The sequence below is a fragment of the Balearica regulorum genome, chromosome 17 (genome assembly GCF_011004875.1).
Source record: "Balearica regulorum gibbericeps isolate bBalReg1 chromosome 17, bBalReg1.pri, whole genome shotgun sequence".
Lineage (NCBI taxonomy): Eukaryota > Metazoa > Chordata > Aves > Gruiformes > Gruidae > Balearica > Balearica regulorum.
This window is the reverse complement of record NC_046200.1, coordinates 14,623,353-14,648,675: the sequence shown is the minus strand read 5'-3', so window position 1 is coordinate 14,648,675 and position 25,323 is coordinate 14,623,353. Positions and strand designations below refer to the sequence as shown.

The window sequence follows — 25,323 nt, the reverse complement described above, 5'->3', positions numbered from 1 at the left end:
ATTTTACCGCTGAGGGGTCTCTCCTGACGCCTCAGCCTTGCTCTGGTTCGCGACCTGGAACGCCGGAGCGCTGTAAGTAGGGTGGTGGTGGCGTCAGGCAGCGATATCTGTTTATCCGCGAGACAGAAACGGTTCCTCGTAAGGTTCCTTGAGTCACAGCGTTATGCGTGTCACATCGTTTATCCCGCGTCCGTCGGGGAAAACAGCAAGGAGGGCTGTTTGCACACAAATCAGGGCAGGTTTTGATGCCGGAGCCTCGGGAAGGCAGGAAGGCAGCGCGCTGTCGCGCTCATCTGCCGTTATTTCGGTCACCATCCCGCGGCGCTCCCTGAGGAGCAGCGGGACGTGGATGTGGCGGGGGCAGAAACCTCCCCGGGTGTCGGCAAGGGGCAGGGGGGGAGCACGAAGGGCGTCTGCGCGCAGGAGCGATGGGCTGCCCCCCGGCACGCCCCGCAGCGCCAGCCTGAGAGGGGATACGCGGCGGTAGTCTGACCTCAGACAGGGCTGCAGCGTGACCTCAGACACAGTGGCAGCGGTGTGACCTCAGGGACCATCACAGTGTGACCTCAGGCATTGTGGTGGTGTTACCTGAGGCATGGCAGCAGTGTGACCTCAGGCACGGCAGTGGTGTCACCTCAGAGACCATCATGGCGTGACCTCGGACGTGGTGGTGGTGTGACCTCAGAGACCATCAGGGTGTGACCTCAGACATGGCGGTAGTGTGACCTCAGAGACCATCAGGGTGTGACCTCAGAGACCGTCAGGCTGTGACCTCAGAGACCATCAGGGTGTGACCTCAGAGACCGTCAGGCTGTGACCTCAGAGACCATCAGGGTGTGACCTTGACATGGCAGTGGTGTGACCTCAGAGACCATTGGGGTGTGACCTCAGAGATGGCGGTAGTGTGACCTCAGAGCCCGTCAGGGTATGACCTCAGAGACCGTCAGGCTGTGACCTCAGAGACCATCAGGGTGTGACCTTGACATGGCAGTGGTGTGACCTCAGAGACCATCGGGGTGTGACCTCAGAGACGGCGGTAGTGTGACCTCAGAGCCCGTCAGGGTATGACCTCAGAGCCCGTCAGGGTATGACCTCAGAGACTGTCAGGCTGTGACCTCAGAGACCATCAGGGTGTGACCTTAGACATGGCAGTGGTGTGACCTCAGAGACCATCGGGGTGTGACCTCAGAGACGGCGGTAGTGTGACCTCAGAGCCCGTCAGGGTGTGACCTCAGAGCCCGTCAGGGTGTGACCTCAGCGGTGGCGGTGGTGCTGCTGCAGACACGGCCAGGCCGTCACGCCCACGCAGCACCACACACCTCCCCCCCCCCCGCGCTGGTGCCACCTGGGTCCCCACGCCGTGCTACCACAGCCATGGCGGCAGCGTTACCTCCGCGGCGTGTCGGCTCTGCCCTGCCAGGCCCCCTTAGCCCAGGCACCTCCCAGACGGGCACCTCCATGCACCGGGCTCCCCGCAGCCCCTCCGGGCCGCAGGGTCGCCGTTGGGGGCCGGCGGAGGGGACACGGCGGGGGGGGGGGGCTGTCCCCGGGCCCGCACCCCCACCGCCCCTGGAGGCGGACAGGAATTTGCAGACGCTCCCTAGGGCCCGCCGCTGCCCTTGACCTGCAGAGGCGGCGCGCTCGGTTCTGCCGCCGCGGCACTTTGCGGACGCTCCCTAGCGCCCACCCTGGGAAGGCGCCGCTCAGCTCTGCGTTTCGCGGGGCGGCGGCACTTGGCAGACGCTCCCCGGGCCGTTCCTCCGCCTTCGCTCCGCGCCGGAAGCGGCAGACGCTCCCTAACCCCGCCCGCGGGGGAAGAGGGGTCGCCCAGGTAAACAGCCAAGATGGCGGCGGCGGACAGCCCGGGCCCGGCGGGGCCGGGGGGGCAGCGGGGCGCGGCAGAGGCCGACGGCGACGGGATGGGCCTGACGGATCTGCCGGGCGAGCTGCTGGAGCTGATCCTCTGCTGCGACGTGCTGGGAGCCGCCGACATCGGGCGGGTGTCGTGCACCTGCCGCCGGCTGCGTGAGGCGTGCCAGCCCCGCGGCAAGGTGTGGCGGGAGCGCTTCCGCCTCAGGTGGGCACCGCCGCCCGGCACGGCACGGCCTGGCCCGGCGCTCCGGGGGGGGCTGCGCTGCCTGGACGCGGCTTGGGGAAGGGAGGGCGAGGGGTGCCCACGGGTCTCCTCAGCGCCCCGGCGGGCCCCCGTCAGCGCAGGCCGGGCCCCTCGGGCCCTTTGGCCTGGGAGGGCCCGGGTGGTCCCGGGGTGGTGGAAGTGCACCCCCACCACCCCCCGGGCCCTGTCCCTCGGCCCTTCCCGGCCCCGCAGGGTGCATGCCGAAGCCCTGACGGGTGGGACGAGCCCTGTGGCTTTCTGCTGTGTGTGTGAGGGGTGAGGCGATGTGGGTGTCCGGGGGCTGTTGCAAGGCTGCTTCCCCTCCCGCATCCCGTGGCGCGGGACCGGGCCGAGCCTGCCGCTTGGAGGAGATGTGTCCTTGGAGCCCCTTACTCGGAGGAGATCCATCTTTGCAGCCCCTTCCACAGCCGGGCAGTCCCCAGATCCAGCCTGGGCCCTGGCAGCGGCACTCACACAGGGCCCGTGCGCGCTGGGGCTGTCCATTGGCCTCCCCGGCCCCACTAGCAGCTTCCAAAACAACAGCCAAGACTTGTCCTCTTGCAGGACTTATGCTTTACAGCAGAGAGACGTGTTTATTTATATTGTGGTGCTTTTGGGAGAGCTGTTTTCACAGAAACCAAAATCCTTTGGAATGACTTTTGTTGCTTGTGAGTTTAGTGCTCCCCAAAGGCTGCCCCAGGGTACCCGATGAGGACATAGCTGTGTTGTCATCAGTGAAACTGTTAACGCTTTAGCTGGGAATAAAGCGGGAGTGTTACATTGCTTATGCTACGCTGGTTTCAGCAGACCTAGAAACACCACTCCTTCACTGGGGCCGCCAACCTAGCTAGACTAGGGCATGCTCATCTGCTACCGGTTTTCGTCTGTGTTTTGGCAGAGGAAAAATAGCAATATTGCTTTCTCCAATTGCCAGTTGGCTTCTAAAATTTAGCATTGCTGAAATGAGACGATTATTCTCTTTGCATGGGTGAAAAAGGCTACTGAACAATTACAGCTCCCCTAATTCACTGAGCTATGGATGGCTGGCCAGATACTTTTACCAGTTCAGTGGCTCTAATTTCTGAGGCCAACCTGAAAGTTTAAAAATGGTTCAGATCCAAGAGCTGAAATTGAATGTAGTAGGTGATTAGCACATGCTGCTGTCCTCCTCTCTGTTTGGTAATAGAACTTTTGGCAGGAGTTTGCACGTTGACCTTGTCGTCCTGGCTGGATTCCATCGTGAGTAATTGCACTTTTATCTTCCTAAAATTTTCGGTAGAATTTTGACCCAAGAAATTATTCTTTCTCATCCTAAAATAAATGATTTTAATTGTTACTACAACGTGACTGCATTTCAGCGGTAGATGAATGGCTAGGGATCCATCAGGAGAGACATTGTTACATAATGTGAAGTTATTTGGTTAGTCTTTGACTTTGTTTTGTAACTGCAGTTGCAGTGTAGTTTTATTATTAACTGGTAGTAAAGTATCTTCCATCTGTGGATGGACATAACTCTGCATTTTGGTCAGTTGGTAATAATTTTTGTACAGAAGTAGTGATTTAAACATTTGGCGTTCTCTCTACTTATAAAGGTAAAAATATAGAGATATATAAAAGTGTGTGTGTGTATATATATATGTGTGTGTATAAAATATATATATATATATAACCTGAAAAGAACCTACGGCAATCCATGCACTCGGAAGGAAAATGTTTTGTAAATAATTAACAGAATTTCAAAATGTGAAATAACCCCCCCAGCAAATTATAAGAGGCCTTTCTCTCAGCTTGCTTTCCCATCAAAAATATTTCCATCTGCTGATTCTTTGTTGTGTTTCATACACAAATGATCTTGGTATCTTAGAACAGTCATGGGTATTGCTGGGCCGGCAGGTGTTTTATTGCAGAGGGCTGCGTTGCAGCAGCACATGCCTGCTTTATTAGAAAAGGTACTGCTGCTCTTAGCCCCCATAACGTTACCTGAAGTTAGGTTTTCATTTGCACCTTGAAATGCTTCTTAGTAAACTATGGAATGCGTTTTAGCTTTTGGTCTTTTAGGTTCGATAAAGCAGGCAGAGCTTTCTTTTACAAGAAAGGTGTGGGTTTTTTAAAAACATAATTATTTCTTGTATTGAAAATGAACTGCAAAAGCATTTAGCTGTCACAATTTGACTTCAGAATTCTCTGTTTTCCTCCAGTAGATGTTGCCACCAGCAAGGGCAATAGAGGGAGCTCTGGTTTGTGCATCCTTTTAATTAGACCCACAAGGTAGTAGGAAGAACACAGGACAGTGAATTCTCATTCTATAGATGACAAGTAAGCTTAAATGTGATACATCTTCAGAATGGCAAACTTTTTTTTTATTATTATGAAACTGTATCTCTTCTACTAACGCGATACCTATGTTTATCTTGCAAAGCTCTAGAGGAATTCTCAGAAGTATTCAGGATATTTAGATATTGAAATACCTGGAGTATGAACCTTTTGAAGGTTTCCTGTTGGCAGGCTTTAGGAGACCTTACTTCTAAATAAGCATTAATATGCAGATGACATCAGTTGGATTGATGCTTTGATGCTTGAGTCAGTCATTGGATTAATTTATACAATTACATTTGAAGTTGTACAGTGTCTTGGCAGTGTCTCAGCTCTTGAAGTCGCCTGGTTACAATACGAAACATTTTATGGTTCTGGAGGTTCTCAGTGATGTTGAAATACTAATGAACCTGTTCGCTTCTGTCTTGTGTAGATGGCCATCGCTGCTGAAATACTATAGCCACACAGATGGTGTTAGCTGGCTTGAAGAATACAAGGCACGGCACAAGGCTGGTCTAGAAGCCCAGAGAATTGTAGCTTCGTTCTCCAAAAGGTTCTTTTCAGAACATGTAAGTCATCTTCTGTATGTATATGCAACAGCCTGGCTACTTGTTTAGTACTTTTTATTAGTTTGTCTTTCCTCTCTCTTCACATCTTTTCAACTATACAGTCAGAAATTTTGTATTTCCTCACTTTGTGTGAAAATGTTAGATCACCTGCCAAAAGGGGAGAGACAGTTCAAAATCATAGAATCATAGAATGGTTTGGGTTGGAAGGGACCTTAAAGATCATCTAGTTCTAACCCCCTGCCGTGGGCAGGGACACCCTCCACTAGACCACGTTGCCCAAAGCCCCATCCAACCTGGCCTTGAACACTGCCAGGGATGGGGCATCCACAACCTCTCTGGGCAACCTGTGCCAGTGCCTCACCACTCTAACAGTAAAGAATTTCTAACATCTAATCTAAATCAACCCTCCTTCAGCTTAAACCCATGACCCCTTGTCCTGTCACTACACTCCCTGATAAACAGTCCCTCACCATCTTTCCTGTAGGCCCCTTCAGGTACTGGTAAGCCGCAATTAGATCTGCCTGGAGCCTTCTCTTCTCCAGGCTGAACAATCCCAACTCTCTCAGCCTGTCCTCATAGGAGAGGTGCTCCAGCCCTCGGATCAGCTTCGTGGCCTCCTCTGGACTCTCTCCAACTGCTCCGTGTCTGTCTTGTACTGGGGCCCCCAGAGCTGGACGCAGTACTGCAGGTGGGGTCTCACAAGAGTGGAGTAGAGGGGCAGAATCACCTCAATCCAAAGGTGCAAACTGCAGAGTCCAAAGTGCACTCTGCGTATCGCATTCAGCTGTTGCCTCTACAGCTTTAAAAGCTCTTTGCTCATTTCTGCATGTTCAGACCTGGCTGTGGGAACTTCTGAAGGACTGATAGTTTGTTGACACATACCACAGCCTGTGAGTTTATCTCGCTGCAGACCTTGTGCAAGGATACGTTCTGTGAGTTGTCAGAAGTAATTTGAAAACAGGCCCAAGGCGCAATAGGTTCACTGAATTGGGAAGTATATTGTTTAAGTTCTTTACCCAATGTCCTCGGTTTTGGCTGGGATAGAGTTAATTTTTCACAAGAAGCTGGGAAGGGACACAGCCAGGACAGCTGACCCAAACTTGCCAAAGGGATATTCTGTACCATATGATGTCATACTCCGTATGTAAGAGGGGAGCTGGCCGGGAGGAGGAATTGCTGTTCTGGAAGGGGCTGGGCATAGAGTTCCAGGCGGTGAGCAAATTGCATTGTATATCATCCGCTTTGTATATTCTAAGTACTGTTGTTGTTATTTCCCTCCCCCTTTGCTGTGCCAGTAGACTGTCCTTACCCCAACCCACGAGTTTTACTTTTTTCTACCGATTCTCCTCCCCATCCCACTGGGAGGAGAGGAGGAGTGAGCAAGTGGCAGCGTGGTGCTCAGCTGCCAACTGGGGTTAAACCCTGACAGCCAGCCCTGACTCTGAGGTGCTTTTGCAGTGTGAAAAAGGTGAAACTGTACTTTGAGAGACATACTTGCACATGGAACCACAGTTACGTCGTTGTTTGTTTGCTCAGTTGACAGCTGTGGGTTTTGTCTAGCTCTACAATTTCTGTCAGCCTGAAATTCTGAGGAATAGGCATAAATGCTGGCCATAACTTCAGCTGAATTAAAAAGTTCACGCAAGAGCCACTAAATGGCCACCCCTCTCTGGCTCCTTTGCGAATATGCTGTGGTCTGGTACAGAATTCCCTTAAGATGTAGAAGATCCTGTGTTGAAACCCTGTTACCTGATTTCAAGCAAGGGTTGGCACATGGGTTTTCACCCCTGGATCAAAATGCCGTGGGGCCGGTCAGGTATTTGGAGATGCATGCCTCTTAGCTGTTCTTTTTCAACTGTTCCACTGTAGTTGCAGCAGATAGACATTGACCACAGAGAAATGTGTCAGGGCGTTAACTGGGGGGGGGGAGGCTCCTGCATTCCTGCTCTTTTAATCGTGTATGCAAAGAGTACTGTGAGACCATTCAGCAATACCCAAAGGCCTAACAGTAAAGATCGTCTCCTGTGAGGCTAGAAACTGCAGCTTGATTCTCTGCTGAGGGGCAGAGACCTTCAACCCACTTCTGCTAGATCCTACAGAGTGCCTGCTGAGATGGGCATCGCTTTTTCCTTACTGTATTAGCCCATGTCCTATACTGCAAAGCTTGAAAGCAAATAGATTTCTTACAGTTCAGCCAAAGTTTAAAAAAGAATTCTGAATTCTGGAAGAAAATATCTTTTCTGAATATAGATACATAAGTGACTGTTTCAAAAAGCGAAGGCTCCTGCTCCTTCATTCCTTCTCCCAGGATGAATCTTCTACGCTGGGCAGTGTATGTAGAGGTGCAGTCAACCGCAGGTGAAAGGTGATTCCACCTTAAAATTGCTTTCAGCTTGGCCCCAGCCTGCATAAGATATGGTATGCTTGTGCTGGTCCATACACCCACTGTGGGACCCCCGAATGCTGTAGTAGCTAGCTCAGATTGCTGGAGGGTGCTACTGGGGCTCTCAGTGGATCCTTGGAGTAGAGACTATGAGCACTTGGTGAGCTGGACTTTTTTTAAGATCTTACATAAATTTTACAAAATAGAACAAAATTGATTTTGAGACTTTTTATGAAATTATGTTCTTTTGGGAAGAATCTGTTGTGCTCTGTATAATTCATGGTCTGGTTTGACAGGTCCCCTGTGATGGGTTCAGTGACATTGAGACTCTCGGGTGCCCAAGTCATTTTTTTGAGGATGAACTGATGTGTATCCTTAACATGGAAGGAAGGTAAGAAAGAGAGGGGTTAGAAATGGAAGGGATTTTTCTCCTTTTACCAGTTAAAGAATGGTGCTATGGTGAATGCCTGACCTCAGCTTCTGTCCTTTTGTCACACTCATAAAACAACATCCCCGGGCTTACCAAAGCTGGGAAGTATTGCTGTGTGTTTCATTTCAGAACAAATTTAACATTCCCAGAAGAAACCATGTAAGCTCTTCTACAAGAAGGAGGTCCTCTGGCTTTGTGTTGCTATTTGTTGCTTGTTTCCTTGCCAGTTCATGACATCTCTCGGGACATGTTCCATGTACCCTCTTCTCTGCAGTAGTTTTGGCTTAAGGAGTTCCCATCTTCATCTTCCTTTTTTATTTAAACCTGGATCAGTTTGCTGAACTGATTTGCAGGATGAGGCCACAGCACTGGAGGGAAGCAGGAGTACTCGATGAGAGTTGCCACCATGAATCCTTGTATCATGAAGCTACAACTTTTTTGCTTTTTTTCTTTTCCTCTTGTTGCTTTTCTTAGCTGTAGTAGGTTGGTACAATTTTTGTCCCCAAATAAGCATCTGAGTTTAATTCAGCCACTGCAAAATTTGCAGTTCTGTAAATTATTCAGACAGGTGAAATGCCAAGCAGGTAAATGAAGCTTTGGGTTTGCATTTGCCTCAATATTCTCATCACTATGGTTAACACTGGGCAAGATGAGTGAGTCACTGCTTCACTATACTGGTAGCATATAAACCATGATGATTTTGCTGTGATATGAGGCAGCGAGAGATTGTTCTTAATGGAGTCTAGTAGTCTTGATTAAAGGGACTGTTAGTAGAGCTGGAAAAAACATAACTGGCATGGCAATCATCTCATTTTTGCTTTTTCACATCCATTTTATTACCTTCTCTATTTGAACTGGGACTAAACATCTCTCATTTGACAACTGGCTGAAAAGCTTTTGAGTCTTTGCACTGGCCAAATGCCTCCCCATAAAGCAGAATTGCTGCTAATTACACCCTGATTAAGCTGTAGTCATTGCCATTCAGGAGCATTAGGCTAAATCATTTCCCTGGAAGATATCCCAATAAAGTAATTGTCCCTATTGAGCATCCCAATTTATTGGAAGAGGGTAAAGTGTTATGAGGTTTGATTGTTCTCCTGTCCGGTAGGATGGAGAAGGCTGATTTGACCTGTGGTCTGGAGGAGAGGAAATGTAAGCTCAGAAAGAGGATTTTTGCTGAAGAAGGAAACTGGACTTGTTTTAAACACATAGCAAGGGCAGAGGCTGGGAGTCAGTAGAATTCTAACCCGTTGCTAAAGGCCAGGGCTTGCGTAGATGCATTTGATTTGAATGCCTCAAAGTTGGTCTGTCATATTTCAGGTGACCTCTTCAAACCTGACCTGGGCAGTAACCAGCTCTCTATTGCTTCTTCTTGGGCACTCTGCCTTCACTTGTTCATTTAGAAAGTGAAGGGGCTTTACCGTAAAAGCTGTAAGGTTTTGGACTGTGTGATCTACAGGCCAACTGTTGATCTGCTCCTGCCTTTTCAGAGCAACAGGAGTGTTTTTTTCTCTGGGGATTTTTTTTTTTTCCTTCTGAATACTGTTGGACCTACATTCACATCCCTCATCAATTTATTTTTAATGGTAAGAGGATACTTTAAGTTTGACTCTGGAGTGATCCAGTCAGACAGAGGGTAATGTTCTATGAATAAAATAGAGGATTTAAGTCAGATATTCCTGAGCTGCTTTAATTAGGATCTGTGTTGTTTCCCATGACACTGTATCTTCTCAAAATGATATATTGGTGGATAAAATTGGAGATGATGGGAGCAATGTTTTGCAAGTGTCTTATATTGTGGGCTTTTTGTTGATGAGTTTCCTCTTAACGTTTACCTTTTTGGTTGACTCTTCATTGATGGTGGTGTCAGTCTTTGTTAGAAAAGCTATAGTCTCAGTTGTAAACCTGTATTCACTGGAAGAGTTAAACCAAATGTTCACCCTTAAAGTGCTTGTTTAGGGCAATACTACTTTTTGTATTTAAATGTGCAGGAAAGGTCTAACCTGGAAGTACTATGCAAAGAAAATTCTATACTTCCTACGGCAACAGAATATATTAAAAAATCTGAAGGAGTATCTTCAACGCCCGACTGATCGGCAGTCGTTCTTGGAGGGTAAGTCTTTGGCAGAAATCCCGTGTAGAGCACCTAATGACAGCTTTCCGTTGTTGTTGTTTTACTTGGAGAGAGCCTTCCTTGCTTATATTTCAACTAGCCCTTGGACAGCGACTCAGAGTTAAGTTTGGATTTTTGACGTACCTGAAATCCTCAAAATCTTGCAGTAGTTGCATAGTGTTGCATCAGAACGTCAGGATTACGTTAGCTTCTGTCAGTGCTGTGTGCTTGAATAACTGCCCATGGACAGATGAGCTGAAAAGCAACGAAGAAAATGGTAAACCACTTGTATTTGAATCTTGAGCAATGTATTGATGAAATCAGCACTAGCTGAGCATCCTAATTAGCTGACATTGCAGAAGCATGTGAACTGTGGCCCATGGGCTGAATACGGCCTCGCAGACCAACTGATCTAATTTCGAGTCAACTCCCTACTATCTCCTTTCCCCAGAGCTTCTCAGATAAGGGCAAGGAGCAAGCTGCAGGCAGGGGGAATTGTTGTTGCAGCTCATAGCCTGTGCACTGTGGCTTTCTCTGGAGAGCTGCCTGACTGCTGGACTGTTGCAGCTGTGTGGTGTAAAGCTGCGTAATGGATGGGTGGAAGTCCAGCCACGTGGTGGGAAGGCACGTGAACCTGCTGTGAAGAAAGAAAAGGCTTTTCTGTGATTCTTGTCCTCAGGCTGGTGGATTATTATCTGCTTCAAGCTTTGTTTGGAGGAGATGGTCTTCTGGATGGGACAAAACCTGCCAGGCTCTATAGAAGAGTCCCTTACTCTTGATATATACCTCAAAATGTCATAGGAAAGAATCTGTGTCACCAAAGCTGGTTCTTGTTAGTGGCAATAGACTGATGAACAGACTGTATTGGGGCAAGAAGAGAAAGCTGAAAGTGGCTTTTTCCAGAAACAACCAAGACGGTTAATTATGTGACTTAACCATGCAGGCCAAAAATACGTGCATTTCTCTGCCATGGAGGTATTATTCCAACACCGAAAGGTAGTCGTTTGTGAAACTTCACCTGGGAGCATGGAGAGCGCTGGGCGGGGGGGGGAAGAAGACATGGCTTGGGGTTCTGCTGAAATCCTTGAAAACAGGCCTGCCATGGATGTGCTAATGAAGCGGTGTAGGAAGCTGGAAGAGGTATGATCCACGCAAAATTCTTGCAAGTGAATACAGCTGATTCCAAGAACAATATGGAGGCTTTGAAAAGAGTGGTGGTGTCACAAGATGACAAGGAGAAGATTCTGAGAAAGGGCTATTTTTTCCCTGCAGAAGTTTGACGGAAGAGGTTTGGGCAGAAGGAAAATGAAAATCTGTTCTGTTATAGTCAGGTTTTGACATGAAGATGGAGAGCAGGTGTGGCAGAGAAAGATGAATCTAGCAGAAGAGGGAACGATGAGCAAGAATGATAGTTGTGGAGGGTATGGCAGGAAGAAATCAGAACTGAAGCAGAAGTGAAGTTGAGATTGTTTCAGGCTCTGAATAAAAACCGTTCAAAGTCGGGAGGATGCCAGGAGATGCAGCGTGACTGGAGAGTTGGCTGGTTAAGCCTGGTCTAGCGGCATACCCGTTCCATGTACAAATCTATTGCTTTCCCTTTCAAGATTCAGGGAATACTGAATTTAATTGGCATTTGTCATGTCAGCTTATTCTTTGCATTTTATGTGATAAATCCAATATATGACTGCAAATTTTAAAAGGAAAGCTCTTGTGTTCTGCTGCGTGAATGCCTGGAATTTAGAGTAGGTAAAACTAAGCAACGAAAAAAAACTGAAGTCCTGTTTCTTATATAGTTTGTTTTTTCCAGGTGCTGTTTTAATTGACCAATACTGTAACCCGCTGTCAGACATCTGCTTAAAAAGTGTCCAGGCACAGGTGGATGATATCACAGATAAAGTGCGCAAAGTCCTGCGGATGAAAAATCCAAGGCACCCCAGCTTGGCTTCCAAGGCAGGTACTGTACAGAAACGTATGCTTTACTGCAGAGCATCTCTGCAAGTCTCGATACAAGCAGACAAGGTGAAACAGCTGTTGAATTATTGCAGCTTAAAGAGCTGTTGTTCTTTATGCCCTGGCAAGAATATTCTGACATTTGCTTAAACCATCATTCAGGAAACAGCTGTTTATTCAGTCACAGGAACTCGATAACCCAGGGTTGTCTGTCCGTCTGATGCTGTCTAAGCAGAAAGGATTGGAACGGGAATTATTCTTTTTTTTTTTTTTTTTCCCCACATTTGTCCCCAAAGCCTTAAGTAGTCTTGATACCTGTAGTAGAGCTGTGGGACAGGGGATCAACCTCTTTTCCTCTGCAAGTCTCAGAAAGTCAGCAGCAATAGAAAACATATGTGCTTTATCGTCTCCAAAGGTCAAGCAGCGTCTTGCTCCTTGTTTTTTATAACCATTATCTAATGTTTACTGTCTTTCAAAGAGAGAATGATCTGTCTGTATATCTGGAGTGGCCAAGCTGGGACTCTCGGGCAGTGAAAGCATGCTTCCCGTGCCTGAGCAGCGTGAGCTGCAGGGCTGTGCCAGCACAGGGTGGTCTCTTAATTGAGACGAGTCTCTTGTGTTCTCAGTCCATATGAAGAATTTTGGTATACGGTTCATTGCATAAAGGTTAAGTACACTTGTTTTCTCAGTCTTTATTTCTTTGCATGTGTTTTTAGGAGAAGTCCTGATTCCAGAAGTGGAGCTTCAGCGACAGGTGCTTGATGCTATGAATTGTGTCTTATATGAGCAGTTAAAATACAAAGGAAACGAGCTGGACTACTATAACTCCCTGAATTCATACATTCACCAGGTATGTATTAGGCAAAAAAGGAGGCTGCAAGGCTTGAGACGTTCTATTTGTGGTATTTATTTCTCCAAAGTTAGTCAGACAAGTAATTCTCTCTGAAGATCAGCTTGCTGTACAGTCAATATGAAATCATCTTCTCGTGCATATTCTGTCTAGTTGGTGTATTTTCATTTGTGAAATCAAACCTTGGGGGTTTGAGTTTTTCTTAATATCCCGCATTTTTATCCCATTCTTATCCCCCAGGTTTTGATCCGCAGGACAGGAATTCCCATCAGTTTGTCTGTGCTTTATTTAACAATTGCGAGGCAGCTGGGAGTCAAACTTGAACCAGTCAACTTCCCTAGCCATTTTCTACTGCGATGGTGTCAAGGAAAAGAAGGGTAAGTGATCTGCTGAATTTTGAAGTTGTGTCCACAGTAATAAAAGCCAGAAAGGGTTTACAGCTCCAGACCTATACCAGAATGTTTAATTATTTTCCGTATGTAATTATAACCTATATGGAGGAAAAGATCAGACTTCTAAAGAAGTTTTCCCAGAACTCAGCTCTGCTGCTGCTGAATGATAACAGATTTCCTGAGTGTGAAATAATAGTAAGCATGAGGTAATATTTCTCTTATTTAAGAAAATTGTGAGAAACTGAAAAGAAGAAAAAAGGTGCTGATTTCATGTAACCTTTCATACAGAACAGTTGCTAGAGACCATTGCTGTTGTTCTGTGCACTCATTTAATTCTCTGAGTCAGTGCAGGATATGCCTTTGACTGGATTGTGATCAGTTTATAGAAATCTGTACTTTGTGAATGACATCAGCAGTCCAGTTCAGAGTGATGGTTTTGTCTATATATGCCCCTTTTGGCACTAGGCTTCAGATGCCGTATGCATGGGCTCTGTTTTGCTTTCCAGTGCAGTGTCATAATGTAATCTGGTGATAGATACAGCAAACCTGAAAATGTCTGAAGGCGAGAACTGGCATGATGGAGTGAGAATGTCCCCTTAGTGTCTCTGTCTTTTCCCCTATATGTTTATCAGAAGCAGCAGCTCGGAGGAGGGAGAAGGTAGCAGGTAATCTCATTTTAAGAGGGAGCTGAGGTATGAATGACACTTCTTTTAAAAATAAACTTGAAAGTGCTGAGGGAAGAACAGAAATAGGTAATCTTGCTGTACCACGAGACCCGTCATCACAATTTGGTTTCCTTGTTGTTTCATTAGAAGCACAGATATTTTTGACTACACCTACATCGACGCCTTTGGGAAGGGGAAGCAGCTGACTGTGAAGGAGTGCGAGTACCTTATTGGCCACCATGTGACAGAGGAGTTCTATGGAGTGGTGACTTCAAAAGAGGTCTTGCAGCGTATGGTGGGAAATCTCTTAAACCTTGGCAAGCGGTGAGTCGTGATTGAGGTTCGTGAGGCGCGTAAAGCCTGTGGAAAACAGGGCCCAGAGTATACTGTCTGCGTGTCCAATACTGCTTCTTCACAGTATTTAAGCGAGTGCTTTAAAAAGGTGTTGGTCACCGCAGATCTTGAAAATTCTGTATGTCATGTTGCATTGTCTAGTTGCTTTTAATCACCTGCAGCAGTATTGTGTGGAAGCAAGAAGATTTAGTAAAACTAGTTCCTCTCAAGAAAATGGACAGATCATTTTTTTCTTTGTGAAAAGCTGATAGGGACTGTCCACTGTTCCCTTAAGAGCAGAAACCTTCATTATCCTCTGGAAAGCATAACCCAAGTGCTCAAAACAGCAGTTTCAAAGGTACTGTTGGTTTGTAGAAAATCTGATTTTATTTTCAAATACCCCTGATAATCACTTTCCCAAGTAGCTATAGACAGAAATCACAGTGTGAAGGGTTAGTGGTGGGCTCGGCAGTGCTAGGGTAGCAGTTGGACTCGATGATCTTAAGGGTCTTTTCCAACCTAAATGATTCTATGACTGCTTTAGGTGTAATTAAGCTAGGGGAACAAAAACAGATTTCAAAAGGAGTGAGTTCTCTGTGTAAGATTATTTGATCCAGTAGAATACCAGTGAAGTGGGAGGGTAGAGTGCAATCATCAGTCAAGTAGTGTTTTTCCTTCTGAGCAGGCTGTTGGATGTCAAGAGTGACAGTCAGCCCAGAGTCACCCTTACTGAATGGGCGTGCCTGTACCTACAGCAACATTTTTAGTGACTATCCCGGTACTCCAAAGTACTGGGGATAGGGGTAGAAGAGCTGGCCTTACAACTGAGTTTCTTTTTTGCTGGCAGAGAAAGCACTGATCAGTCTTACCAACTCTTGAGAGACTCATTGGATCTATACCTGGCCATGTATCCGGACAATGTGCAGCATCTGATGCTCCAGGCTAGGTTGTACTTCCACCTGGGAATCTGGCCAGAAAAGGTACCTCGCCGCTCGGTCGTATGTTTTCTGATAGGCTAAGCGCTATTAACACTAGTCTATTGATTTTTGGACTATGTCAGTTTGCATTACAGTCTGCCACAAGTTGTTTCTGTAATAAACACAATTGAACGAGTTACCGCATTTCAGAGAATCGATTTCTGCTATATGAAGCAGGGAAAAGAGAATGATTCTTTCTTGCTTGCCCTAGAGGAGGCTTGTGAGTAGCCTTGAGTCTGACTCATAATGTACGATTTACTGCCCAAGTCTGACAGATTATCTTGCAACCGATACTGCGGACTTCTAGCTGCAAGTTATAAGAGCATTCTTTTTGCTTTATGCCTAGATTATGGTAGTGGTGGTAAAGCTCTTGCTGGACTCATGTAAAAGGAGCAATTACCTTATCAGAAAACTTGTAGGAAACTATCTTTTGTAAATGCGACCAAAGCTGTTCTCTGAAACCTTAGCCACATAATCAGTAGCTCTTGTGAAAAAGCAACTTAAAAGGAATCCCAAGGTCAGGAATATTAATACTACCTTTAACCTAGAAACCTTGTGTTCTGCCATCTTGTGAGTGTGGGAAAGAAAGTGTAGAGACCTGCAAGTTGTCTAAGTTGCGATCCATGTCTTTCACTGAATTTGGGGAAGTCACAGGGAGAAAGCAAGTAACTCAAAGTATTATTTCTTTAGTGTGTCACTACAGCAAACAGGTCTTCCTTTTCTACTTTAATTCCTGTACTACTTCAGTGAAGCTCATGCACTTGGGCAATGCCTGTGGCATTTTGAAATGTGAGCTTTGGGTGAGGGGACAGAAGCGTTGGCTGGACAGCTGAGCAGAAAGCAAAGCTCTTCGCACTAAAGTAGCTGAAGCTTAGGACTGCTGGAGAAGCTGTCTTCCTTTTGAAGAGCAAACTGTGCTAAGCTTGCAGCTTCTTTCTTATGGCAGCAAATTTTAGGGTTGCTATAGAAAAAAACAGCACAAACTAAGAAATTGTGTACGGGGGGGGACTCGCTGAGCTGAAATGGCAACTGTACATAAACAGGGGACAGGTACGTGAAACACTGAGAGATCTTCTTTACCCTTTCTGGCACTCAGCGATGTGTTTGTAAAGCACCACGACTTTACATACTTGCATTTTGCCGCCTCTCAGAACAAATAATACAACTCTATGGCTCAGTTTTACATGTAGTTTCTCTGCACCATGTTGCCAGATGCAATGAAAATGTGCAGATCTGGACTTTTTAGTATTGCATCCTCACATGCATCCAGTCATTCCAGGCTGTTGGGTAGGATTTTAGCTAGCCAGAGAGAATGCTCAGTCTGACAGAACAGAAGATACCAGATATAAGAGGTCTGCCAGATTTATGGAAAGTGGTACAAAATCTTAAAAGTCAAGGAGAGTTACCCAGAATGTTGTCCTAAATGTTTGCAAATAACAGTTAATTAAATTGCCAAGAATCTCTGGAGCTATGGTCATTGTGCTAGGCCTTCCCCTTTCTGTGGAATTTTTCAGGAGTTTCACATCCTTCTTAAGATTCCAGCCAGAGAATTAAGATGGCCAGGAAGCCTGAGCTGTGTTTCTTCTTCTCATAGCTAATTACTTACCTGTTCTTTTTCTGAATTTATTTTCTTCACCTCTTGGCTGATGTTCATACTAAATACCCCAAGATTTCTATTACTCTTCTGCTGCTCTGAACTTAGGATTGACCAAAACTTCCAGCGTGGGATCAAGGAGACAGTCTTTTTGCCAGATGTGTTAGATTTTTGGAATTGTGGCAGCACTTGAGGTATGTGATGTTGGGATGGATGTATCTGTCTTCTCCCGACCTATTCAGACAACGGTTTTGGTAAGAGCAAGAAAGAAAAAGAAAAAGAAAAAAACAAAAAGAAGTAAAACTTGCATTGCCTGCCTCTAACAAAGTTGGCAGCAGATGCTCTGATAGTGTGCCAGAGGGTGTTGGTAGGCTGGTAATCTGGATTTACAGGGTTTGCTGCTTTGAGAGCACCTGTGAAGTTAGTGTTGTTCAGTCATCCCAAGATGAGCAGGTTCTCCGTCTCTTGTTCACTATTTCATGGTATAGCATCATCGAGGTTATTTGCATTTCCTTCTGTGCTGCGCTACTTTTCCTCTGCCAGGCTCCCACAGACATGCTGAGGAGCTCTTTTAAACTAAAATGTTTGTTCTCAAGTACAGCAGAAGTCATCTGGAATCACTTCACAGCAGCAGTATTCTCTTAACATCTCAGAAACCTTGAAATGGTCTCATCAATGCCCTGCGGTCACAAAATGTGACACAATTAGCTTGTATGACTTAGTTTTAGGGAGTTACTTTGCTCAATGCTGCCTCTCCTTGGAAGTAGGAAGCTTTACAAATAGAAAAGGAGAGGACCGTTTATGATTTCTGCAGGCTAAGCAAGCGTGAAGAACTCCTTGGGAGTGTGTAGCTAGAGCAAAGGTTCTCAGTCCTCTGAGGAAAACTCATGTGGCAGACCTCTAGACCTGGGCAGTTAAACCCAGCGAACTTGAGAAACGTATCTGTATATATTTGTAAGTGTTGGACTGCTGTAGAGATGTGTTCTGAATCTGTCTTTCTGGTTTGGTTGCTGAAGGTTCTGGACATCTTGCAGCATATTCAGGCTTTGGACCCATCCCAGCATGGGGCTGTCGGGTACTTGGTTCAACATACCCTGGAGCATATTGAGCGCCGGAAAGAGGAGGTGGGACCTGAGGTGAAGCACCGTTCAGATGAGAAGCACAAAGAGGTCTGCTTTTCGATCGGGCTGATTATGAAACACAAGAGGTGAGCTCTTCAAAACCTTCCCCAATTTAGCAGGCTGTACTGTAACAAGTGCAGAAGTCTTTGTTCTGACAGTAATGAGATGTGGTTTTATCTACCAAGGAGGTACCTGGAATGGAAAATGCCAGGCACGTGCCTCTGTGCCGTGTACCTCGTAGAAAAACAGGAGCAGCTTTGTCTGTCCTTTGAGAGAGCGAGTGTATTCACTGCTGTTTGCTTGCAGAGAGAAGTTTGTGGGGTGACTTGTCTGAGTCATCATAAGGTAAAATTTCAACAGCCCAGAGCTCTTGAAGAAACATCAGTAATCAATTAATGAGGGACCGTGGAACTGAATCAACTTCAAAAGAGATTGTAAGACTCCTGAGACAGCTCGTGAATCCTTCCCCGTGCTATTATTACCCCCTCTCCCTGTATTGCACAAAGGCTTTGTGTTCCTCTCTGTACTACTCTGCCAGAATGACATGCCAGCACTGTGTTGCTTCGGCCGCTCCTCCGACTCAACAAGACATCTGGAGCGTATTTTAAGGGCATCAGCAGTGACAGTTATAATACCTCATGATTAATTGCGTAAATATTCTGAAAATAATGATGGCTTTGTTTCTGGGAGTTCAGTATTGGGATTACCACATCTGTGTGACGGGCACAGAAGTAACTGCACAACACAGTAGGATGGTTGATTCCCTCCCTATCTCTTGTTTCCTGTTCTCCCTGTTGCTGACTTCCAGTCTCTTTCCCATTCTCTTTTCTTGTTCACATTTGGTTTTCCTTTGTCCTCAGCTGTTTGTTCCTGTCTATTTATCCAGTCACTCCTAGTCATTTCCCGCCACGTCAAAATACACTCACGTAGACATGCAATCTTTTTAAATTGCTTTTTTTTCCCCTCTTGTTCTTCTCCTCCTTGTGCCAACTTGCAGGAGGTTCCTATCCTGCTTGTGCTATATTAGTCTTGAGGAAAAAGAGCTGGTTCTAGAGTTTTCACAGTCTTTGGTGTGCAATTTTTTTTTAATTAGATATGGCTATAACTGCGTGATTTATGGCTGGGATCCCGCCTGCATGATGGGACATGAATGGATCCGGAATATGAACGTCCACAGCCTTCCACATGGCCCCCACCAGCCTTTCTACAATGTGCTAGTGGAAGATGGCTCTTGCAGATATGCTGCTCAAGGTGAGCAGGAGTCTCGTGTGTTTACTGTCTGTTTAGAAGTACATTAGGAGAAAGGCATGCTTAAGTGACTAACTTTTAACTACAAAACATAAACTGTTAGTTAAGGTGGAGGTAGGAAGGAAAATGATCGTGAATCATGGTCTGCTTTGTTTGCTCTCCATGAAATCAGTACTGCCAGGAATGAACGTTAAGGACCACTCTGGTGTAATCGCCTCTTGCCCAAGAAGTGTGTTTTGGACATGATTGATTTTATGGTATAAACCATGATTGCTGCTTGTGAAAGAAGTATTCGGCTTTTGTTGAAGTCTGTCAGCAGCTCTTGCTCTTTTAAATTATAGCTATGCTTTGGGCAGGACCTTGAAATAGGATCTAGTGAGGGATCACGCAGGCTTTGCTTGTCAGGGCATGGTTCTGAGCAGCTGTCATCAAGAGGCTATGTGCCAAGATCCCAGAGAGCACAGGTAGCGTGGCTTTTAGTGCCACCTCTAATAAGAATGGGACAAAAATGAATGTCTCTTTGAGTGCGAAGAGGTGTAGAAATCTCTATCACCCGTGCAACGTACCATAAGAAAGGAAATTCTTGTCTGGTGGTCAGAATATGAGGTTAGGATACAGGAAGAAGTGTCAAACTGAGGTTCAAAAGGAAAAAAAAAAAGAAAATACATCTATAACTCTGTCCATTGTAAACAGTGTTTCTTTGCCTCATGTTTGTTCTTCTCCCTGTGATCCGGAAGGACAGCTGCACAGCCTGATTCTGTTTTGCTAAGAGAAGCTGTGGAAGCTGCTGGAGGGGAAATGCTGAACAAAACGCAGTTCAGCTCTTTCACTAGGGGGTGCTCCCTAGCATGTCCTGCCCCCTTACATGTGGTTTTACAGGAGGGGACACTTCTTACTGTCCTGAGAGTTACTTTATATTCAGTAATCCAAAAAGATGAAGTGGGGACTGGGACTATCACAGCTTGGCCTTATGGCTTGTATTAGGCAGTACTTGGCCTCTGAGAGAGTCTTAAAAATTCTTATGTGCTGTGGGTTGATAATATAATATGCATCTCAGTCAAAACTAATCAGATAATGGTCCACAGTGCTTCTGGGGTGAGTCATCTCTTATATCTTTTGTCTAGTTGTTTATAAACAAGTATAATGCTGACTGGTTCCAGGGCACAGCGTATTTTAGCCAAGCTGTAGGTTGACACTGTTGTCTCTGTGGCATCCAAGTGTTTTGGCATTGCTAGGAAAACCGGAAGGGTTTGTCCCTGCTTGCTGAGATCTTGCTGCCTGACTATTGAGTATCCCCTCTAAAATACATCCTCATATCTTTTGGGAAGGAACTATTTCATAAGTCACTGACCTGACTTTGGGCAGGGGATGATAGTTTTTTATTGAAAGAATCTTAAAGAGATCTGCACGCAGAGTTTTATCTAATCAGCTCAGAAATAACACCAAACTTACTCTAGGCAATTGTACCTCAGTTTGAGTCCTTCCTGTAAATTCGTAGGTTGAGCTGTAGCTAATTCCAAAACACCTGTTTCATACAGTGAGTTTGGTATCTACCTGTCCGCTCTTGCCTTTCTTTTGTTTGCCTTGCAGCAGCACAGGCCAGATATCTGTGGCTCAAAGCTGCTAGTCAGCATGTTTCTCAGGCTCACCACCTAGTGCCGAACTCGCTTGTCTCAGCCTCTTCCCCCCTGCCAGCTTCTGTTTCGTCACTGTGCTTTTCCCTTTGTACACAGCTCGCTGCTCAGCCGTGCTTCTGCAGAGCATAGTGGAGTGTAAATTGTTTTCCGCAGTGGTGCAGTGTGCGAAAAGGTACTTTGCAAACCCGTAGGACTGCACCAGCCGACTGAGGTGTAGAAAGCTCTGGTGCTTTTGGCTGCACGCGCTGACATACAGTACCTTCAAAGAGCCTCTATGGATTAACGTGACTTCTGTGTGCTCTCTGCAGTGAACTGAATAGTTTCAGAGACAGATGAGTTATTCCTGAATGATGGTCTCTGTGTCCCATCTTGTTCCTGCCCTGCCTGGCAGATAAGTCAGACATTGGGACTTAGGCAACTTTCGTTTCTACCTGTATATCTGGCACTGTGCTGGGAAAAATGACATCATTTGGGGACTGCTGCAGGGCACCTGCACATGTGATTTACTGCTGGCCTGCCTCCCAGTCACATTGCTTTATACAAATACTGCGGGAGCAAAGGGACCCTCAGCTTGGGTCACCTTTGCGTTTTAATGCCAGTGCTTCTGTGGTGTTTAACTGTTGTGCTTAAACAGGTTATCTTTTAGTGCAAAGGAGGAGATGGAGTGCTCTGGGAAAGAATCAACGTGCTCTTCTTAGGGACTTTCTTGTAACTTTGGGAAGTTTGGATTTGGAAAAGTTAATTTTGCTGTGCAAGACGTGGTTGAAACACAGGCTGGTGACTTAAAGCAAGAAAGCACTCAGCTCCTCTACCAGGACAACCTTGTGCAGCTGGCCTCACCTTGGAGCATTTGAGAAGGATCTGTCCTAGGAACTGATCTCCCATGGGACTTGAGGGATCAGAGCTCAGTGCTGCAGCCTCTCCCTGCGTGTACAACCAACACCTGTGACCAACAGAGTGGGAGCAGGTCAGCGTCCCACCACTCTAACCTAATGTCAGACAGTGTGGTCTCAGGCGTAAAATAGTTTTCATGCCACTAGGAAATGGGGTCAGCATCGCTTACGAGATGAGGCTTTGTGAGCAATCATACTGGCGTACTCTGTGCATATTTTCCTGGATCAGGGATTTTCTTTTCACTTTAAAGCCTCAGGAGGTAGTGTTTCTAGAGACCAGAAACAAGACTTGAGAGGTGCAGGATTAATTGCCTTGCAGCAGGCCATTTCATGTGGTGATAACTGATTTTTTCCTTTCCTAACAGAGAACCTGGAATATAACTCTGAGCCACGAGAGATCCCTCACCCTGACATTGGCCGCTATTTTTCAGAGTTTACCGGCATTCACTACCTACCAAATACCGAGCTAGAAATTCGGTACCCAGAGGATTTGGAGCTCACACGTGCCACAGTTCAGAAGATCTATGGTTCAGGCAAGGAATGAGTAGAAAAGGCATCATGAGGACAGAAGCAGCCAGAGTGTAGCTTTACCCTCTTTGCAAAACTTGCGTGGAAGGCAAGTTTGGTGACAATCCTTTGGCTTAATGCATTGAAAACTGCATTGAACTTTGTAACTGGTGCTATAGCATCTTTCCGTTGCCTGCCTGCCCATTCTGGCCCAAAGGCACAGGGACACGTTGGTAATTGAGGCAAAGCGTAAGGTTCTTGCAGAGACAGTCGTGCTAGGAAGCGTGTTGTCCTTTGGAAGGACTTGTGCATACTACTCATTCTGTGATTGTCTTGGTAGAAGGTCAACGCAGTGAGATCCCTGGTGTGGAATACGAAAGAACCCCTTCTTCCAGGGAAAGAAGTTGCTTGTCCTTGCAGTATTGTGGATTTTTTGTTTGGTTGTGCTTTTTTTTTTTTTTTTAAAATGTATATCTCATGCAGGTGATAGTTTTTAAAGTCTCTTACATTTCACTGTTGTTTTCTCCAGTCTGAATTTTTGGTCAGATTTTGCTTCACTTCTGTAGTCTGATTGTTCCCAGAGCTACCATTCTGATTCCGAATATCCTTATGGGCATGGGAAAGAGCCCCAGCAACAAAAATGGCAGCAACTAGGCTTCCAGGGGTGGCAAGCTCAGTGGTAACACTGAGGTCTAGTTGGCCACCTCGCTGATGATACGGACTCTCCTAATGCAGAAGATGAGCTTCTCGCCTTTTTTCATGCCTGCTGAACACACCCAGTCCACGTTCTTAACTTGTTTTTCGGTCTGTTCATCGTGTATGTCTGAGGCAGGACCTGTGGCACAGCCATGAGTGCTCCCAGGACGATTTTGAACCTTGTGGCACTGTTTCGTGGAGGTCAGTGCCAGAGTGACTTTGCTGGATGGGGAGCTTGGGCTCACTGCCGTCTCCAGTCTATAGGTATTTATGCGGTACACTGGGATCGTGACTGGAAACTGGCCAACTCTGGAGTCAGCCAAACCGTGTACGGAAGAGAGATGTTAATTCCTGCAGCTTCAGGCCTTCCTCCTTTTTTTGCCAAAAGAGAGCAGATTTTGGGGGAGTGCATACTCCGCTGCCCAGAAGGGAAGAGCTTTAGCATGGGCTCAAGGCCCGTGAATTTTAACATGACTTAAAGGCCCAGACAGAACCACTGCAGAAAAGGTTTCTCCTCTGGGTTCAGGCGTTACGGGGTGCAGAGTGACACAGTGTTTGTGCATACACAGAGCCTGCATATCTTTGTGGTTTCTGAAGCAACGTCCCTAGACTAGCTCAGCTAGTGTCTCCTGTCCGCTTGCAATACAGTAGTTACGTCAGAGGTGAGAATTAGGTACTGTCCCCTGTAGAGTTAGGTGGATGCTCGTAGCCTATTATAGCACTTCAGGTATCGCCACGTGAAATCGCACAGCCCTCCTCTTAAAAGAATGCTTGAACTGCATGCCGTCCTGTTGAAATACTGAGCACTGATTAAATATGAGAAATAAATACTGAAAGCCCAGCGCTTTTGCCGGCGGAGTGGTGGTGGTCTGCAGGAATCTTGGTGCTTTAGGAAGAAGAGCCCTGTGTGGTTAGTGCTGAGGAATGGTGAAGGTGCTGTACTCCGAGTAGAATTATGTCTTTAAAGAAGTCTGTACCGAAATGAACTTGGAGGGAGGGAAGGAGGAAGGGACTGAAGAATTGCTCCTGAAGCCGAATGGATCCAGCTGAAGGCAGGTTAGGGAATCATTAAGCAAAATCTTAAAATCCATCTCTTGTTTTTGAGTAGATCCCAACCCTCCAGCCCTTTTTGAGAGTTGAAAGCAGCTCCCACAGGATTCCTAGCAGGGATGCAAGGTTGGGAGTGGGACTGTTGAGTCACAAGGTTGATGCTGGTAGCTGAGAACAGGCAGGCAGGAGCAGGGCTTGGGTTCCCTGTTCCCAGCCTTGGCTTTGATGAGCGACAGCATGGATATCAGTGAGTTTCCTGGGGCTTTACGCTCCCCTCCACCACACGGGCAGTCTCTTGGCACCTTGCCCCTCTCAGGTGCATCAGGAGAATTGCCACATGCCGAGCTCGTAGGAGGCTTTAGCATGAGGAGCTGCCTGGATGCCAGGTAGAATTGTGCCATAAAAAAGCCACAGGATTTAACAGAAAGCTGCCCAAAGTTCCTCTGAAAACTGGTGCTGGACAATGCATACCTATCCCACTGAAAACACGCTGTGTGCTTTAAGATGGAGGTCCCAGAGAAGCCCGCAGAGCCCATTATACCCATCTTTCTGGGGCTGCCCTGTGTTTAGACTCTTCTCAGAGTCTGGACAAGGAGGAAGCGTGGGAGCCGTTCCTCACGTGGTTCACGCACACTTCCCCCACTCACAGACTCTTAACCATTTCCGTTTTTGCATGGGCTGCAAAAGGGGAGTGCTGCTGCACAACAGGGGACAGACACACCGCAAGCGACTTGGGTACACGAGGCATCCTGGCCACCCCCATAACTAAAACCTCTCATCCCTTCGGCAAATGTTTTGCGGAGGAGTTGCGTCCTCGGGCAGGTCTGCCTGTCTGCTTTGCCGTGCAGACCATGTCAGCGTGCGGTTATGTGGGTTGGTGTCCTCCAGGAGCACCGACACAGCCTTGGACGTGCCAAATTCAGAAGAGACCGGAGGCATCTCGATAGGCACCACGTGACATCAGTGCAGGGTCCCAGTCTGGTTTTGGGACTCCAGACAAAACCAAAGGAACTGGTGTGTAAAGTCTTCTCCTTCTTGTTCCTGTTTTGGTTAGGCATGCCAGCTGCCCCATGGGGTGGGCTGTGTGGCGTGCTACGGGTCGTGTCTTTGCCTTTAGCGAGGAGGAATCCCCATGTAAGTATTTGTAGCTGTGGGAGATGCTCAGCCCAAGTGTCCAGGGTGGCCGGGGAAAACTGGACAAATCCCCACGGTTACCTCTCTGGCCCTGCTTGAGCAGCCTCTCGAGATGCACAGCAGTTCCCACAGGCTGAGCACCCGAGGTCCAGCACCGCCGGGAAACACCTCAGTGGGTTGGTGGCGGTCATGTTAGGCGTTCACCTGTGCATCAGGTGGCTCTTCTGTCCCCCCGGGAGCACAGGCATCTTTGCAGTCACCATTTCCCCAAGAAGACAGCAGTGGATCCCAAACGTTCCTTGTGTCCGTGAGTAATGTCTGCGTCCGCGTGGATGTACATTATGTTAAAGGC

The 25,323-nt window shown here is 46.7% G+C and overlaps 1 protein-coding gene across 3 annotated transcripts; it reads left to right on the top strand.

The window, feature by feature from the left end:
* The first annotated feature begins 1,688 nt into the window (after positions 1 to 1,688).
* FBXO21 (F-box protein 21) lies at positions 1,689 to 23,626 on the top strand. 3 transcript variants are annotated; one of them, XR_012838093.1, is made up of 12 exons: positions 1,689 to 2,077; positions 4,863 to 4,998; positions 7,678 to 7,772; positions 9,803 to 9,924; positions 11,732 to 11,878; positions 12,591 to 12,724; positions 12,965 to 13,101; positions 13,929 to 14,105; positions 14,962 to 15,094; positions 17,702 to 17,892; positions 18,113 to 18,240; positions 18,900 to 19,038. XR_012838093.1 is itself a non-coding variant. In XM_075769349.1 (12 exons), exons 1-12 carry the CDS (start codon positions 1,845 to 1,847, stop codon positions 22,126 to 22,128), a joined length of 1,842 nt encoding a protein of 613 aa, XP_075625464.1. In that variant the 5' UTR covers positions 1,694 to 1,844; the 3' UTR covers positions 22,129 to 23,626. The 3 variants fall into 3 exon arrangements, 2 of the variants coding, with proteins under 2 accessions (XP_075625465.1, XP_075625464.1); XM_075769349.1 differs by lacking the exon at positions 18,113 to 18,240 and adding an exon at positions 21,950 to 23,626 and having other exon boundaries at positions 1,694 to 2,077; positions 18,900 to 19,057; XM_075769350.1 differs by having other exon boundaries at positions 18,113 to 19,042.
* Positions 23,627 to 25,323: the final 1,697 nt, after the last annotated feature.